The sequence below is a fragment of the Tiliqua scincoides genome, chromosome 2 (assembly GCF_035046505.1).
Source record: "Tiliqua scincoides isolate rTilSci1 chromosome 2, rTilSci1.hap2, whole genome shotgun sequence".
Lineage (NCBI taxonomy): Eukaryota > Metazoa > Chordata > Lepidosauria > Squamata > Scincidae > Tiliqua > Tiliqua scincoides.
This window is the reverse complement of record NC_089822.1, coordinates 54,058,334-54,075,585: the sequence shown is the minus strand read 5'-3', so window position 1 is coordinate 54,075,585 and position 17,252 is coordinate 54,058,334. Positions and strand designations below refer to the sequence as shown.

The window sequence follows — 17,252 nt, the reverse complement described above, 5'->3', positions numbered from 1 at the left end:
GCATTAACTACCTAGTGTGGAATCCCACTGGACTAAGAACTGCACAGGATATTGTGCCTGATATTATTATAGGGGGAAAAGGCACCAGATAATAAATACAGTAGTTGAAAGAAAAATGGAGGGAGAGAAGCAAAGGTTAGCTTAGGTGAGATCATTTGGATAAACCATTATGATCATCTTAATGGTTGTGTTAGCCCTTTCATACACAAAAGAACGTTTGTTCTTATATTTTCCTTGGCTCAAAGGAAATAGAAACGGGAATTTTTAATCCTTTTAAATAATTTATTATTTTTTAATCATTATTGAGCATTAAAGCAGTACAGTCTAAGCCTATTTCTATTTCTTACATTAACTCTGGCTTTGTGGTTTTTTCCCCCTGAATTTTTGATATGTCACTGTTTCTGTTATAGATAAACACTGTAGGTAAAATACAGATAAACACTAAAGCTAAAGCACAAATGAAAAGCGGGTACAATACAGAGAGTGCACACATGCTTGTTTTCCCCATATCAATCTTGTTAGCTTGCATCTAGCTGCTTGGGAAATGTCTGTTCATAGTGATCACAAAGCTGAAACTAACTGAAATCTTCATGCAGGTCAGAGGCCAACCAGGGCTTCTGTGTGGGCCCTTGTTCATGAAATCAGTCGTAATAAGCTGGGGTAAACACTCTTGAATAATAATCAGAACACAACAGAAGCTCCTCTGTTACCATCACTGGTCTCTGAGAAGGAACTGGCTTAGTTTGCCAGTAACTGAACAACTGAAATACCACTTCTGGGTTGTTGTTTTTTTTAAATCACCATTCTACAAAGCAGATTTTAAAAACTGAATGAAAACAATAGAAAAAGCAAGCCATATGTTGCTCTGCTGAGCTTGTTACATTAAAATCTATCATCATTTCTGTTATACGTTAGTTATATTCTTATTGAATGACACACCATTCAGTTCATCTACAGTGAATTTATCTACAATGAATGCTTATTTTGTAAGTCCAAAGTGTCTGTGTGTGAGGAGAGGGGTTGAGTTTAAATTGATTCAACAAAAATGAATAAGGTAATCTTTGTTCTTTTTCCAACATGCCTTATGAATTTATTCTGAAACTTACCAATAGTGATATCTGCCCTTCTTTCACAATATTTAAGATGCTCTTAATTTTTTTCACATCCTCGCTCCTTTCCTCTGGACCTCCTGAACTGCTCCAGTTCATACTGCTGGTTAGTTCGTCATGTTTGCTTTCTGTCGCAGATGCTTGCAGATGAAAAGTCCTCAACTGACAATTAGGTATGGTCTTCTCTGTTTTATCAGCAAACGTCCTGTTGAGGAAGCCCTTAGTCTGGGCTTCAGGTTCGTGAACTGGACCACATTTAAGTAGCGGCTGGGGAAACTCTAATTCTTCAGCTAAATGCTTATGCTGATCAGGGACAATGGGCTGCGCTTTTCTCAACTGAGAGCTTTTCACAGGGGACAGAACACAGAACTGTGTCACTCCTGCCTGAGCCTTCTCAGTGTTTCCTCCAGGGCATGTCTTGCCACTAAGACCATTCAGCGTGGAGTACACATTCAAAATCCTTTTCTCTGGAGCAGCCTTGGTAAAAGCAGCAAGCTGCTGGCTTGATTTAATATAAGGCACATCCAAAATTTCATCCATGTCCAGGTCATAGTGCTCCAACTCACCAAGCAGTACTCCAGGTTCAACACACTTAGTTTTAAGGCTCTCTCCATTACCCGGATTCTGATCACCGTTCTGAGGTGCAGGCTGAGAGTCACTACCTTTCTGGTATTCCATCTTCTGGTTCTTTTGGTCATCACTTTCATTATTCTCAGAGCTTTCTGGTTGGTGCTTGAGTGGGGAAACTCTCTTCACTGGTCTGAACTTACTGTACATATCTGCAATGCCTGTTGGTTTTGGGGCATTTCCAAGGAGTGTTGAAACTCCTGAACTCCAGTTGGTGCTGGAAACTAGAGGGACATAAGAAAAGACACTTGAAATAAAATTTCATTCCTTTGTATGTTCTGGATGTCTTCTTGTTATCCTGAATACTTTTAAAACAGGATGTCCTTGAAACATAAATTTCTCATAATTAAAATACTGTGAAACCGAACTCTTTTAAATGCAATATACTTTGTTTTGTAATGTCCACACTGAATATCACAGAGAGAGAGAGAGAGAGAGTGCTGCAAAACAAGATTTAAATTTGAGTTGATAAAAATTAAGCAATAATGTCTAGGCTCTATCAAAAAGATAAAGGACTGTGTATGGTTATACTGTAGAACAGGGGTGTCCAAACTTTTTGGCAGGAGGGCCACATCATCTCTCTGACACTGTGTCAGGGGCTGGGGAAAAAAGAATTAATTTACATTTCAAATTTGAATAAATTTACATAAATGAATATATTAGAGATGGAACTTGAATGAAGTTCTTGCAATAGCTCAAGGCCTATAAAAGACCTTGCACAAAGCAAGGCCAGCCTTTCCTTTGCTGCCACTGCTGCATCACAGATGTGAAACAGCAAGCAGTGGAGAGAGCCCCGTCCCACAGCTCACGCAAGAGGTCAAACAGTTGGCCTCACACTGAGAACAGTTGCATCAACAAGCCTACAGAGGGCCAGAGGCTCATTGGAGACTGGGGGCTCCCTGAGGGACTGACTGGGAGTCCTCAAGGGCCGCAAGTGGCCCCAGGGCCGGGGTTTGGGCACCCCTGCTGTACAACAACAGTAAGAAAAAAAAAATGTGGAAACCAAATGACCTGTGCTCAGTCAAAATAATTCAAAAAACATTTACAGCTTTATTCTCTAGTTTAGAGTCTCAGGAACAAACACAACATTATGTAGAATGTCTGTGATTGGATCTCCTTTTTTAACTGAAATGCAATTTTGTGGGGAGTAGAATTTGCAGATCTGAGAATATATTTGCGGTAGTGAGAGGTGGGGGGGGGTGTTTTAGCTTTTCATCCATGCAATTTTCCTGATAAAAATCACTCCCTTCCGCTGCTACTTGCTCAACAGGGAAGCAAAGCAGATACTGCTATATCTTCCACATGGGGCTGACAGCACTTGAGAAGGACAAGGTTTGGTTCAGAAAAATAAAAAACCCTACCTCCCTGCTGCTCCTGCTGTGTGAGCAAAATGTGCTGCTCCACAGTGGCATTTCAGTTTGCACAGCAATCGTACGTGCAATGTGCACTTTAATGTTGAATGTTGCATGTTCTTGCTCTTCTCAAGAACAAGTTGCTGTTGTCAATATTCATTTTGTTTAGTAGACAGGAACTGAAAAAACATTATTCTCAATAATACTTTTTACATGGAGCATCAGATTTTCTTAGAATTCAAGAGGCACATTTCCATTTATTATATGGACTAATAAGCTTTAGCTGCCTCTTGTCTGCACTCATGTTCAGAGATTCAGAGAGAGAAGCAGCTGTATTAACATTGTTATCATTATAGTTAACAAGTACATTCTGAAATGAACAGAATATGTACTGGGTTTATTTTGACTTATTACCTGGATACCTTCAGAAGCTTTCGGAATAATATTGCTCAGCTAATTATTTATTATTCCAAAAACAACATGCAACTTAGAAGTTCAGTTTTGAAAAAAAACTCATTGCACAGATTTATTTATGTTTTGTATAGATCCTGGGTTCAAAGGGTGACACTTTTATGTTGGTTTTATTTACAAGTGAAATTTTTCCCAAGTGATAGAGGGAAATGGATACCACATGTTTCCCAGCTGTTTTATTCTGACAGGAACCTTTAAAGACTTTGCATGGAACCAAATTTTGTCTGAGTCTTAGGAAAACACTTTTGACAGAGGGGTCTAGAAAGTGACAAGGTATCAACAGTTTGTTTGTCATCACCTTCCTTGCACCTAGACTACTACTTACTTTTTTTTCTTTAAAAGTTGAATGAGCTTTTCATTTTCTAGCATGAATTTAACATATACATTACAAAAATGCCTGCTGGGTTGGGATACCACATCTTAGCTAGAGATATGGAAAATTTTTTCTATAAGTCTTGAAGACAAGGAAGACCATTTTTTCCATGGCAACAAAAGTATAATCAAGCCAAGCAACTGGAATATTTGCAATATTGACTCATCATTGCGCAGAAAACAAGGGTCTATGATTCAGGTTCAAGATTCAAAAATAAAATTGAAATGCTCAGAAATGCAGATACCAAAAAACTCTCACATTTGCGGAGTTGGAAATGAAACATATTTGGTTATTTTATTTTGTTTATTTAGATTTTATTCTTTAACCCAAGCTAAGGCTGGGAGTTTCAAACATCATTATCTCATTTTATCGTCAAAGCCATCCTGAGAGTAAAGCAGCATTCAAAATTAGTGAGTTCCTTTAAGCCAACAAGAGAGCATCATGGCTGCCAATATAACTAACAGGCCAAACCTTTCTCACACTAGCCTATAGTGCTGCTGATGGAGCACATACTGCATGCTCTCATGCGGGGGGGGGGGGGGAACCAGATAGCCTGAGGGAAACAAAAATCTTTCTTACCTCTCTGTAAGCTGCCTGGCCTCCAATGAGTCTCCTTGGATCCACACTAGCTATTTAGCTAGTCTAGGTCCGAAGATATTAAGAGGATGTGTCAGGCGAGGAAAAGGGGGGTAGGAATTCAGCGTGTGTCACTGCTGCAGAGTTGGTCTTCCTTCTGCCTCTGGCTCAGACTGGTCCCCATCCCTGAACCACCCATGACCCCTCTGAACTGCCCCCACTGATGACTTACCTGCTCTGGCATTGGTTTGGTGGCCTGCTGCCGTGAATGCAAGCCTTTCCTGCTCCTGCACTGTCATTAGTAAGCAACCTTTGGAGTGGCTCACGTGATGGTAGCCAAGGCCTTATGCTGATGGACTGCGAAATCCAAGCCACAGGTTACACCATAGGATTAGGCCATAAGGCTACAATACTATAATACTTTCACGGAAGAAAGCCCCATTGAACACAATACTGAGTAGATATACTTAGGATTGTGTTCTAAGAATTATCAGACTGAAACTCCAGCTGGGAATCTAATCAGAAATGTATGAAAATACTTGATTTTGACCCTTTAATTGTTTATTGTACAAACAAAGAACATGGGATGGGTGGGAGTGCAAAATAGTCTGCACTCACAGTAGGGGGTAGGGAAACTAGTAATTTGCTCCCATAGCATTTTGTAGCCCAACTGTACCTCCCCAAGCACTATTTATAAATTTTCTCTGTAAGTAGGGTGTAGGACTATAAGCTGTGGCAGGGACAAAGTACTAAAGCTCCCCTAACTGCCACTGCTTTGGGTTGCTTTACATGCGTGTGCACAGGTATATTTGTTTATAAGGTAAAGAATTTTACCTTATAAACACACAAAGGGATATTTGTTTATAAGGTAAAGAATTAAAAGCACAGTTGTGTGCATGTCTGATTAGATGTACCAGATGATAGTGATGGGCTACTTGCCATAGTCTGCTGTGAGTTTACTCAGATTTTCATTGTGCAGCCAATGTGCATATGAGGCCAGCCAAGGAGAACATACAGACACACAGAGTCCAAATAGCGGTGTACTGATGACCCCTAGCTGTAACTTGCCCAATAATATTGTGTTCATCATATTTTAATATTAGGGCTGAATGGAAGGAGAAAAAAAACTTGATAACATTTTATTCAGCATCAAAAGGTTGCCTTTTTGGCAATTCCTTCAAAACGGGGTGATAATGCTACTAAGGAAGCATTGCTATCTCTCTGAACTGGCCTTGTTTGCCTTCAGCAACTTCACAACCTAACAAAATCTGATTGGCTGAAAAGCATCATGCTGTCATCCTGGTAACCATGTGATTTCTGACCGGCAAGATGTCACCCACGTGATTCATTCAGAAAACACTGCTCTCCTTCTGAATGGGCGTTGCTTGCTTTCAGAAATACTACCCTATAGTCCTGCGGTTTTCAAACTCTCTGGGAGTTTGAAACCCGCAGTAAGTCTTTGTGGGGGTGGGGGGGAGGCGGCAGGGGCAGGGGGAAGGCAGAGATCCCCAGGATCATGTCGCTCAGGGGGCTACAGGGACTGGGATGCACTCACCAGTCCCTGCAGCAGCCATCCCTGTGTGCGGGGAGCCCTGCGCGAGTGCCTGCACGGCGCTCCAGGTCAGGGAAAGGGAGAGTGGAGTGATCTGCTCTGCCTTCGCAAAAGTGGAAGCGGAGCGCGATCGCCCCACTCTCCCTTTTCCTGACCTGGGGTGCCCTGCAGGCACTCGCGTAGGGCTCCCCGCACACAGGGGCAGCTGCTGCAGGGACTGGAGGGTGCACCCCAGTCCCTGCAGCCCTGTCAGAAGGGAAAGCGGACCATAGCAAGATGAAACCAAGCATCTGTTGGAGGACAATATCACCCTGAGAGGTGAGGCTGCTTCACAGGTCCAGTGGTCCCATCTAGCACAGTATTTGTCAAAACTGAGTAGCAGTGGGCCTCCAAGGTTTCAGAATAGAGGTGCTGGGGATCAAACAAGAACCCCTCTGCATGCAAAGCAGATACTTATCCACGGAGCTATGGTTGCCACTGCCAATGCTGCAGGAGCTGTTGACATCTCCTCTAAGTACCAGTAAACAGGATCCAAAACACTGGGATTCATGGTGAACAGGAGTTCAGGCAACACACAGCTGCCTGACCTCACAGTGCAGTTCCCAATCAATATGGCAAACACATACATGTGCCAAATGAGCACTTTGCTGATTTCAGCCAAGTTTTTTATGCTAGCAAAGAAAGCCTGAATATTTTCAATTTTGTGGAGGAAGCTTATAATTAATGGTCCAAATACAATCTCAGCTAAGGTTCTCATTTCTAGACTTCAGAATATTCATATTTGCTAAAGGCTTAGTGTCACATAACTTAACACAAATTCTGCAGTTAACAAAATGAGGATTTACAACCTTTGGCCACAGTCCTGCATACTTTTCACCTATGCTTTAATGCAATTTTTTAAGGCTATGCACTGGATCTCAGTCAAACATTTACAATGGAATCCTATGCATGCCTATTCATAGGTAAGCACCATTAAATTCAATAAAACTTACTTCCAGAAAAGTGTGAATATGTTTGTAGCCCTAGAGTTTAAACTGAACATTACCTTAGTTTGCCGTTCGTTGCTGCTCTTAGTTTTTAGTTCTACTCTGCTTAATGTTTTTCCTCCCAAAATTGTAAGTCAGCCGAAATTGTTTAAGAAGGGTAAGTTTTTAAAAATAAATGAATAACAGCCTGATCCAACCCAAATCTCCCCCCCCCCCACTGATGCAGCCACACCAACAAGGCACATGCTGCATCCCTCAGAGGAGTTTCTGGTCCTGAAGACCTCTTTGAGGTAGAGGAACATTTGTTCCCTTGCCCAGGGCAAGCCTCTAACATAAGAACGTAAGAACAGCCCAACTGGATCAGGCCATAGGCCCATCTAGTCCAGCCTCCTGTATCTCACAGCGGCCCACCAAATGCCCCAGGGAGCACACCAGATAACAAGAGACCTGCATCCTGGTGCCCTCCCTTGCATCTGGCATTCTGACATAGCCCATTTCTAAAATCAGGAGGTTGCACATACACATCATGTCTTGTAACCCGTAATGGATTTTTCCTCCAGAAACTTGTCAAATCCCCTTTTAAAGGCATCCAGGCCAGATGCCATCACCACATCCTGTGGCAAGGAGTTCCACAGACCAACCACATGCTGAGTAAAGAAATATTTTCTTTTGTCTGTCCTAACTCTCCCAACATTCAATTTTAGTAGATGTCCCCTGGTTCTGGTGTTATGTGAGAGTGTAAAGAGCATCTCTCTATCCACTTTATCCTTCCCATGCATAATTTGGTATGTCTCAATCATGTCCCCCCTTCAGGTGCCTCTTTTCTAGGCCGAAGAGGCCCAAACGCAGTAGCCTTTCCTCATGGATCTACTTGGATGTGCACCAGCCAGTTTGCTGGTGGTGAAAGTCCAAGTAGACCCAGGGAGGTGGATTATGGCCATCCACTGCCCACCCCAGCACTGAATTACTGGCACTGAGGCATCTCTGGAGTCCACTGGCCATTTGTGGCAGTGGCCCAGCTCTGCAAAATGGTGGGTTCATGCTTTGTGACCACTGCAAACACAGTGAGCTGCCAATGCGTGTTCCAGCAGCACAGAAGCTCTATTGGAATGCTAATAATATCATACAGCCAGGGCCTAGGAGGGGGGGGGGTAAAGGGAGTAATTTGTACCCAAGCCCAGGGTCAGAAAAGGGGCCCAGGAGCCAAAAGAGGGGGCCCAGAAATTTCCTGGGATCTTACATTTTCCAAGCTGGGGGCATTACCATGGGCACATGGCAGCCACTACTCCCAAAAGTCATACGCGTCAGGCCCAGGAACGCATACATTCCTTAACTGGGAGAAAACTGACCTGCTACTATAGCTCTTTGGCTTATGGATCCGCTTACCATTAAGGAGTGCAGAGGAGCTCAAGGACACATTTGCTGCAGAAGTCCGTTTTGGTGTACAGATGACACTTTCCATTCTAGCGTGAGCCTAAATACAATGCTACTAATCTCTTGCAATGATTTTCTATATTTGAAAGATTTTAGAGAGATTTTGGAGTGTGTTTGGTTTTCCATATTACTGTAGTTAACTGCCAATGCTGGGCAAGTAGGTAGACCTGAGCTCTGCATTGGGGAGACTGGGCTCCAAAAACTATTCTGGCTGTTGCCACTTCCCCCTGTCTGTTTTGCCCCCATTCTGCCCACCCCCATTGCCACCCCCCACTCTGATTCACCCCCTCTCTCTTTGGGAAACTTTGCACCCCCTTATAAAATTCCTCTCAGAGGCCCTGCATACAGCAGTTCTTAAAGCAATTTAACTCTTCTGTTTACTCAGTTATGGGTATTGACCAGAGAATGAATTAATGTGGACCGAGGGCTGCTTCAGTTCTGAATCTTCCTGCCTATTCATTTGCATCAGGATGGTGAGAAGTTGGTAGAAGCTCAATGTGAACAGGGAGAGTTGAAGACAAAAAATGTGAAGAAAGGAAGATATTGTTTTTCCTTTATTCCCATGTGTGACTGAGTAAGGGGATGTGACAATTTACAGCCCAATCCTGGACTCAGCACACCGGCTCATTGCTGGCGCGCACTGTTACAAACGTACTATAAGGAATGTTTGTGGGCCCTACCACCGATTGAGCGCCATTGGTAGCTCAGCACTAGCCGGCGCCGGGCTACAGCTGGGCGGGCACCCAACCTCCATCACTCGGCAGTTGCATGGACTGCCAAGCAGCAGAGAGGTAAGCAGGGGTGTGGAGGGAGGAGGGGTGGAGGTGTTCTGGGGAGGGGGGAGGGGGCGGAAGGCGGGGAGGAGGTGTTACAGGGAGGCAGGAGGTGGGGAGAGGGTGGGAAGAAGGCGTGCCGGGGAGGGAGCAGGGAGGGAGGAAGGTGGGATGGGTGGAGCGATACTCCACCGGATCCAGAGCCTCCATGTTGGGCTCACCGCACTACACCGAGGCTTTTGATTCACCGCCGACCTTTTGGTTGGCGGTGAACCGAGTAGCCCCATTGCAGGGCTACTCTCTTTACCTGGGGAAAAGGGATGAAAGTCCCCTTCTCCCAAGGAGCCACCAGCAGCTGTATGGAGCATGCAGGATGTGGTGGCAGTCATTTTCGGCACTGCCACAGCCGCGTGCCCCAGGCAGCTCAGGATTGGGCTATCAGTTATTGAGAACTGACTATAGCAGAAAAATGCTATAGCTCAGTTACAAGCCGTGACAATTTTCTGCTACACAGCAAAGCAACACAGAAATAAAATACTTTCCAAAACCCAACATGGCTCTTCAAACCATCCTTCCAAAAATGAAAAAGTACCCAGATTTCTATTAAAGACATTTCAGATGCAAAGGTATTCATGAAACTGCCATTTGATGGAAGTATAATAAAGTTTTCAAAGTGGAGTGCAGATACGTTACTCTCACCAATACAATTTGCTCCATGCTGAAGACAGAAACAAAACAGCCTTAATCCGATTTACAAAGTGAAAAACAACACTGAATGCACTTTTTGTCAGTAGGGAGGGAAAGGTCTCCAGCTGGTTCTCATCTGTGTGCCATGACTCTTCATTTAGTTTACACTATTAAACTCAAAAACTTTGCTTTCATCTTAACTGTTACAGTATGCCTGAGAGTAGATTCTATCTTGTAGCATCCTTGATAGAGTTTCAGAATTTGGCAAAACATCATGCCTCAAACTGGTCATGACCATATGGGTAGTAAATGTATCCAACATTTTTTCATTGGCGCCTACATCATTATGTCTTGTCACTAATGGTTTCTCGGGTTTTTCAGTAAATTCTTGCATATGCTGTGGTTTGGAGCTGCTGAGATTAAACCTTGCATTTATCTGTGTGCCGCCAAATCCTTTTATGGAACTTTTTTGTTGTTGCTGCTGCTAATGACTTAACATCTTAAGAAAAAAATACAGAAAAAAAGGGAGTTAGAAAAGAAGAAACTCATTGTTACAAGTCAGCTATTGTACAGATGGCCCCGCCCCTTTTCTCTGTTTGGGCATCCACTTGAACAAAAGTTCTAATAAGAAGGACTACAGAACAAAAATAGGCAGCATACCTGTTCTGTCTTCATTTTGCAAATCACACTTCCTGCGTAATTCTGGGATAGGCTTGAGAGAAGTTACCGAATACTAAAAAAGAAGAAAAGAAAACCATATTTGTTCAAAAACCTGAATGGTTCAAAATCTAACCACATTACTGATAGTAAAGAATTCCTCATTTTAATGGTGCATTCAGGGCTTTGCTGGAGGCTTAGAACAGAATTATTACTCAGTATTGCTGTTGGACCCCCATCTGGTGCCATGTAAGGACACATGAACTGTTCTACCTGTGGGAGGCAGCGAATGAAGCATCAGTTGGAATTTCATATTAATCTGACCCACTAAGGCTGGCAGATCTGAGTTATGGTGTCACATCAAATAATGACAGCCCAATCCTATGCTCCCCCCTGCTGGTGCAGCCAAGACTGAATTCCCCTTACCCACTTCCGCCCCTCCTGCCCTGCAAAAGTCACCTTAAACCTGCATCAGTTCTTTAACTGGGGCAAGTCCAAGGACAGAAAGGAGGCGGGGCCACCCCTCCTGCAGTCTTCCCACCCCATTCCAACCCCTCCCTACCCACTTTTGCCCCTCCCTCATTGCTGCCTTACCTGCTCCAGAGGTGGCAGATCGGTAGCACTGCCACCTCTTGCAGCAACACTCCCAAAATGGCCACTGACAGAGCGTTCTGTGTGCTTTTCAGCAACCATTTTGCAGCAATGGAACTCCAGCTCTCGGCACAATCCTGCACAGGACTGGGTTGAAAGCAGTGGTGTTGCTAGCAGGGTGCACGGGGTGCAGACCACACCAGGTGACGCGCATAGGTGGATGATGTGCACTACTGACCAAAATTGCAGTTTGTAGGAATAACACCATCATGTTATTTACCATTCGGTGCATAATTTGCAGCAGAATGCCATGAAAAAACCAGAGTGAAATATCTACATTCTATCAAAAGTTATGGCCAAAAAAACCAAACAGAAATCAAAAATGCAAATGTCTTATGTAACAAAAATGTACATTGGGTGCCCTTCGGGGAGAAAGGCAGAATATAAATCTAATAACAAATAAATAATAAATAAAATTTCCTTAATTTAAAATGGACCAATGAGACTGATTGTTCAAAGAGCCAGTGAGATTATGACACAGCACGGAATCAATAAGGTGTTAGTAAGGTGACACCCTGGAAGGGGGTGACACCACTAGTGATCAAAATTGCTTAAATCGCAATTTGTAGGAATAATACTATCATGTTACAAACTATTCAATGTGCAATTTACAGCAGAATGCGATAAAAAAAAACCATGTTGAAATATCTGTGTTCTATCAAAAGGTATAGCCAAAAAACTAGCAGAGCGGGCAATGGTACATCACCACACCCACCACCCAGGTCATTGCACCACCCACTGCATGGGACAAGGTCCATCATTGGGGTGATGTGCTGACCTCCTGCACCAAGTGAAGCAAACCCTAGTGATGCCACTGACTGCAAGTTTCTTTAGTGGGAAGGCAATGCCTATCTTTTCATGGATAAAATGCTCTGGTAGCTACTTCATGCAGTAAGCGGACTGAATTCCTACATATCAGTTTTTCTAAGTTTGAACGACTATGAACGCTTGTGAACTTATCTTTCAGAAACAATTTTGTCAGAAACACTAATGAACAGTGGAACTGAAAGATAATGTATATTCATTAAGCCATTTCTGCCCAACGTTGCATATACGCAACAGGGATAAATGTGTACACCTGTGGGCCAGGCAAAAATGGACGTAGACAAATTTGTAATAGCAAATTTCAAGACCAAACAGGGGCTCACCTTCTGTCAACATGGCGCAAACCTTCTGAGAGCAATATCTCAGTGAGAAAACAATGTTTCATTCTTAAATCTAATCAATATAAAACACATCTATTTAAATTACAAAATGAGCATCGAGGATTCAGTGCTTCATAGAGGAACAATTAAAGCATTTCCAACAAGGTTTGAGGGCACCAAAGGAAAGCAGTTAGTGGATCAGGGGTATAATATTCATCAGGAATGTAGTACATGGGAAAAGAGTTAAATGCCCCCTTTCACTGTGCCATGGCCCCAATCACCCCGAGCTACTATTTAAGGGGGTGGGGAGTAGAAACACAGCACCAAAATACACATTTAATGTCTTGTATTTTGTCTCCATGGCTTAACAGTGCTTGGAGTACTGTGGTTGATTACATGCTTACTCTACTTTCAAAGGCTACAGCAAGGCTACACATATAATAAGGGCATGTGAAACAGTCCCTTCAGGTAATAGATTAGTGGGGGATAACGATCTCTGGATTAGGAATAGGTTGAGGACCAGGCAACAGAGAGTGGGTGTCAATGGGCAATTTTCACAATGGGGAGAGGTGAAAAGTGGTGTGCCCTAAGGATCTGTCCTGGGACCAGTGATTTCAACCTGTTCATAAATGACCTAGAGACAGGTGTAAGCAGTGAAGTAGGAATGGGAACTCAAGTCAGGTGACTCGAGTCCGAGCTGTGAAAATCAGCATTTTTCACTGACTTGGGGAGACTTGAATCACTTGGGCATTGACTTGAGTCTGAGGCAACTTGCCTCGGCACTGATTCCCTGCGCATGCGCACTGGAGTCTGTCTCTGTCTGGGTGAGCTTGCTTACTTTTTTCACAGTGTGAAAGACATGGAGTCATTCATTCAGGTGAACAGCAGGGACGTTCCAGCCAGGAGGCAGGAAAAGGTTAATGTTTTGCTTTTGCATCGGGCGGGAGGCAGGAGCTTGCTCTCTTGCTCATCTCTAAAAGAACTAATGGTCATTTGATGAAGTATGGGCAGTCTGATTTTTTTTTCTTTGAATGAGGTAAGGCAGAAAGGAGAGCCCAAGGTGGTTCTTGCCTTGGAATTGGCTGGAGAAGCCCTGTGAGGGGAAGGAAGTGGTTCTTAGTAATCATGCATTCCATCCGCATGGCTGGCTTCTGTGGGCTCCAGTAGCAAAGCTAGAGGGGGTACAAAGCACTAAGTAAGGCAGGGAGCCTCACCTTGGCTTGCAAAACACTACGTGTTGCACAGAGCCTCACTGGAGGCATTCAAGTGATCCCCTTCCCTTCAGAGCAGGGACATGCAGTGTGGGGTAATGGCTCAGGCAGAACTGCCCTGTTGTTGTCCAAGGAAAAATACCGCAGCCACCTGCCCCACCTCTTACACCTGAGGAGACCCAAGAAAGTGGGTGTAAGGAGAGCTTCTTGGTATAAGTAGGTGGGGCAGCTGGCTGTGGCGTTTTTCCATGGACAACGATGGGGTAGTTCTGCCTCACCTGCCACCCCTGCACTGCATGTCCCTGCTCTAAAGGGGAAAGTGCCCCTGTTATGACTCATTTTGAGTTGAGTCGTGGGGGTGGAGCCTTGTGACTCAACTCGAATCAAGCTGTGCCTGACTTGCCCATCCCCACACTGAGGTGGCCAAGTTTGTGGATGACATCAAACTTTACCCAGTGGTAAAGATCAGAAGGGATTGTGGTAAAAGCTCGAGAAGGGAGAACAGACAGCAAAATGGCACATGTGTTTCAGTGTAAGTAAGTGTAAAGTAATGCACATTGGGGCAAAAAACCAAAACCACATATAGGCTAATGGGTTCTGAGCTGTCTGCAATGGATCAAGAGAGAGATCTTGGGGTGCTGGAGAGCTTGATGAAAGTGCTGACCCAGTGTGTGGTGGTGGTGGTGAAGAAGGTCAATTCCATGGATAATTAAAAAGCAGATTGAGAATACAACAGCCAATATTATTATGCCATCGTACAAATTGATGGTAAGGCCACATCTGGAGTATTGCGTACAGTTCTGGTCGCTACATCTCAAAAAGGACATAGTGGAACCAGAAAAGGTGCAGGAAAAGTGACCAAAATGATTACTGGGCTGGAGCACCTCCCTTATAAGGAAAGGCTATAGCATTTGGGGCTCTTCAGTCTAGAAAACAGGCTTCATTATTAAGACATACAAAATTATACAGGGGAGGGACAGAATGGATAGAGGGGTGTTCTTTTCCTTCTAACACAACACCAGAAAAAGGGAACATCCACTAAAATTGAGTGTTGGGAGAGTTAGAACAGACAAAAGGAAATATTTCTCCTTAATTAGTCTGCATGTAATTAGTCTGTAGAACTTCTTTACAAAGGATATGGTGATGGCATCTGGCTTAAATGCCTTTAAAAGGGGATTGGACAGATTTCTAGAAGAAAAGTCCATCACATGTTACAATTCCCACAGTCAGGGAATTAGAGGACAGGTCCTCTTGTGGACTGAGAACTGGTTGGAGGCCAGGAAGCAGAGAGTGGGTGTAAATGGGCAATTTTCACAATGGAGAGAGGTGAAAAGCGTTGTGCCCCAAGGATCTGTCCTGGGACCGGTGCTTTTCAACCTCTTCATAAATGACCTGGAGACAGGGTTGAGCAGTGAAGTGGCTAAGTTTGCAGACGACACCAAACTTTTCCGAGTGGTGAAGACCAGAAGTGATTGTGAGGGGCTCCAGAAGGATCTCTCCAGACTGGCAGAATGGGCAGCAAAATGGCAGATGCGCTTCAATGTCAGTAAGTGTAAAGTCATGCACATTGGGGCAAAAAATCAAAACTTCACATATAGGCTGATGGGTTCTGAGCTGTCTGTGACAGATCAGGAGAGAGATCTTGGGGTGGTGGTGGACAGGTCGATGAAAGTGTCAACCCAATGTGCGGCGGCAGTGAAGAAAGCCAATTCTATGCTTGTGATCATTAGGAAGGGTATTGAGAACAAAACGGCTAGTATTATAATGCCGTTGTACAAATCTATGGTAAGGCCACACCTGGAGTACTGTGTCCAGTTCTGGTCGCCGCATCTCAAAAAAGACATAGTGGAAATGGAAAAGGTGCAAAAGAGAGCGACTAAGATGATTACGGGGCTGGGGCACCTTCCTTATGAGGAAAGGCTACGGCGTTTGGGCCTCTTCAGCCTAGAAAAGAGACGCTTGAGGGGGGACATGATTGAGACATACAAAATTATGCAGGGAATGGACAGAGTGGATAGGGAGATGCTTTTTACACTCTCACATAATACCAGAACCAGGGGACATCCACTAAAATTGAGTGTTGGGTGGGTTAGGACAGACAAAAGAAAATATTTCTTTACTCAGCGTGTGGTCGGTCTGTGGAACTCCTTGCCACAGGATGTGGTGCTGGCGTCTAGCCTAGACGCCTTTAAAAGGGGATTGGACAAGTTTCTGGAGGAAAAATCCATTATGGGGTACAAGCCATGATGTGTATGCGCAACCTCCTGATTTTAGAAATGGGTTATGTCAGAATGCCAGATGCAGGGGAGGGCACCAGGATGAGGTCTCTTGTTATCTGGTGTGCTCCCTGGGGCATTTGGTGGGCCGCTGTGAGATACAGGAAGCTGGACTAGATGGGCCTATGGCCTGATCCAGTGGGGCTGTTCTTATGTTCTTAAGCTGTGATGGGTTTGTGCAACCTTCTGATTTTAGAAATAGGCTACCTCAGAATGCAAGCAAAAGGCAACAAGATGCAGAGCTCTTGTTGTCTTGTGTGTTCTCTGAGGTATCTGCTGGGCCACTGTAAGATACAGGAAGCTGGTCTGGATGGGCCTTCGGCCTGATCCAACAGGCCTCTTCTCATGTTCTTATGTCTCCCTACTTATCTCCACTGCTCTTCCTCCTCCTTCCAATACCTGGATTGGAAAAGGTAGTGGGGGACAGAAAAGAAGAGGAAATGAGGAGGGCAGAAGAGTGCTGAGCTGGAGTATTGAAGAATGATAGCAGAAGAGGCTGGCACTTCATTGGATGACAGGGGGCAGCATCTGGCAGGTTGCATCATGCTGTGTTCCTTGTAGGCTGCACTACTGCACAGCCTGGAGCTCAGTTTTCCAGGAAGTCTGGTGATATACGACATAATTGCCCAGCGTCCGGAGAAGCTACGGTGCTGCCACAGTAGGGGTCTGTGCAGCGACATGAACCCCCCTTAGACAGAATACTGGCAACAGGAGATCTTGGGCCAGGGCTGGTTACAGCACTATCTTAAATTGAAAGAAACAGTGGGATATACTGAAGAAATTCTAGGTCACCTGCTCTATTTATTCTGGATTTTGATTTTTCAGCTTGAGGCATACACATACAGGTGTATATGCTTTGGCTTACATATGGCAAGACTCAAATTTCCGTCTATATGTAATAACATTTGCTGGAATTCAAGGATTTTACAGAAATTATTCCATATAAACACATACAGGAAAATAAGCCAACTTCTCAAGGGGTAAGTATTATTAAAACAAACATGTCATACTACTTTGCTGCAAGGGGCACACCTGATGTTGATCAGCAAGCTATTCTATGGATTCCCTTTTAAAGCAATGTCATATGTCTGAGAAAGCAGCAATAATTTCTCCATAAACTTGTGGAATGCCTTCATTCAACCATAAGATCCAGCACTGCAAAGAAATGTTCCCACAAATAAAAATCATAGGTAATTTAATATGGATCCCTTTGATCTCTCCCATAACTGAATGCTACACATCACAACAGCATTCATTCATGCCCACACTTATTAAGTGCCAAAGGTACTCATTATACTTTTCATAATAAAATAGCTTTTAACACATTAATAAAAACTAGCAACACACACAAACATACAAAAATATTCGTATT

The 17,252-nt window shown here is 43.9% G+C and overlaps 1 protein-coding gene across 1 annotated transcript in view; it reads right to left on the bottom strand.

Annotated features, from left to right (window-relative positions):
* The window catches only part of SNCAIP (synuclein alpha interacting protein), a 58,659-nt gene that overhangs the window by 36,265 nt on the left and 5,142 nt on the right, over positions 1 to 17,252 (bottom strand). The window contains exons 2-3 of the mRNA XM_066616199.1: positions 10,601 to 10,673; positions 1,107 to 1,960 (exon numbers count right to left, since the gene is read on the bottom strand). Coding sequence (XP_066472296.1) covers positions 1,107 to 1,960; positions 10,601 to 10,673 — 927 coding nt within the window. The remainder of the gene's footprint in view (positions 1 to 1,106; positions 1,961 to 10,600; positions 10,674 to 17,252) is intronic.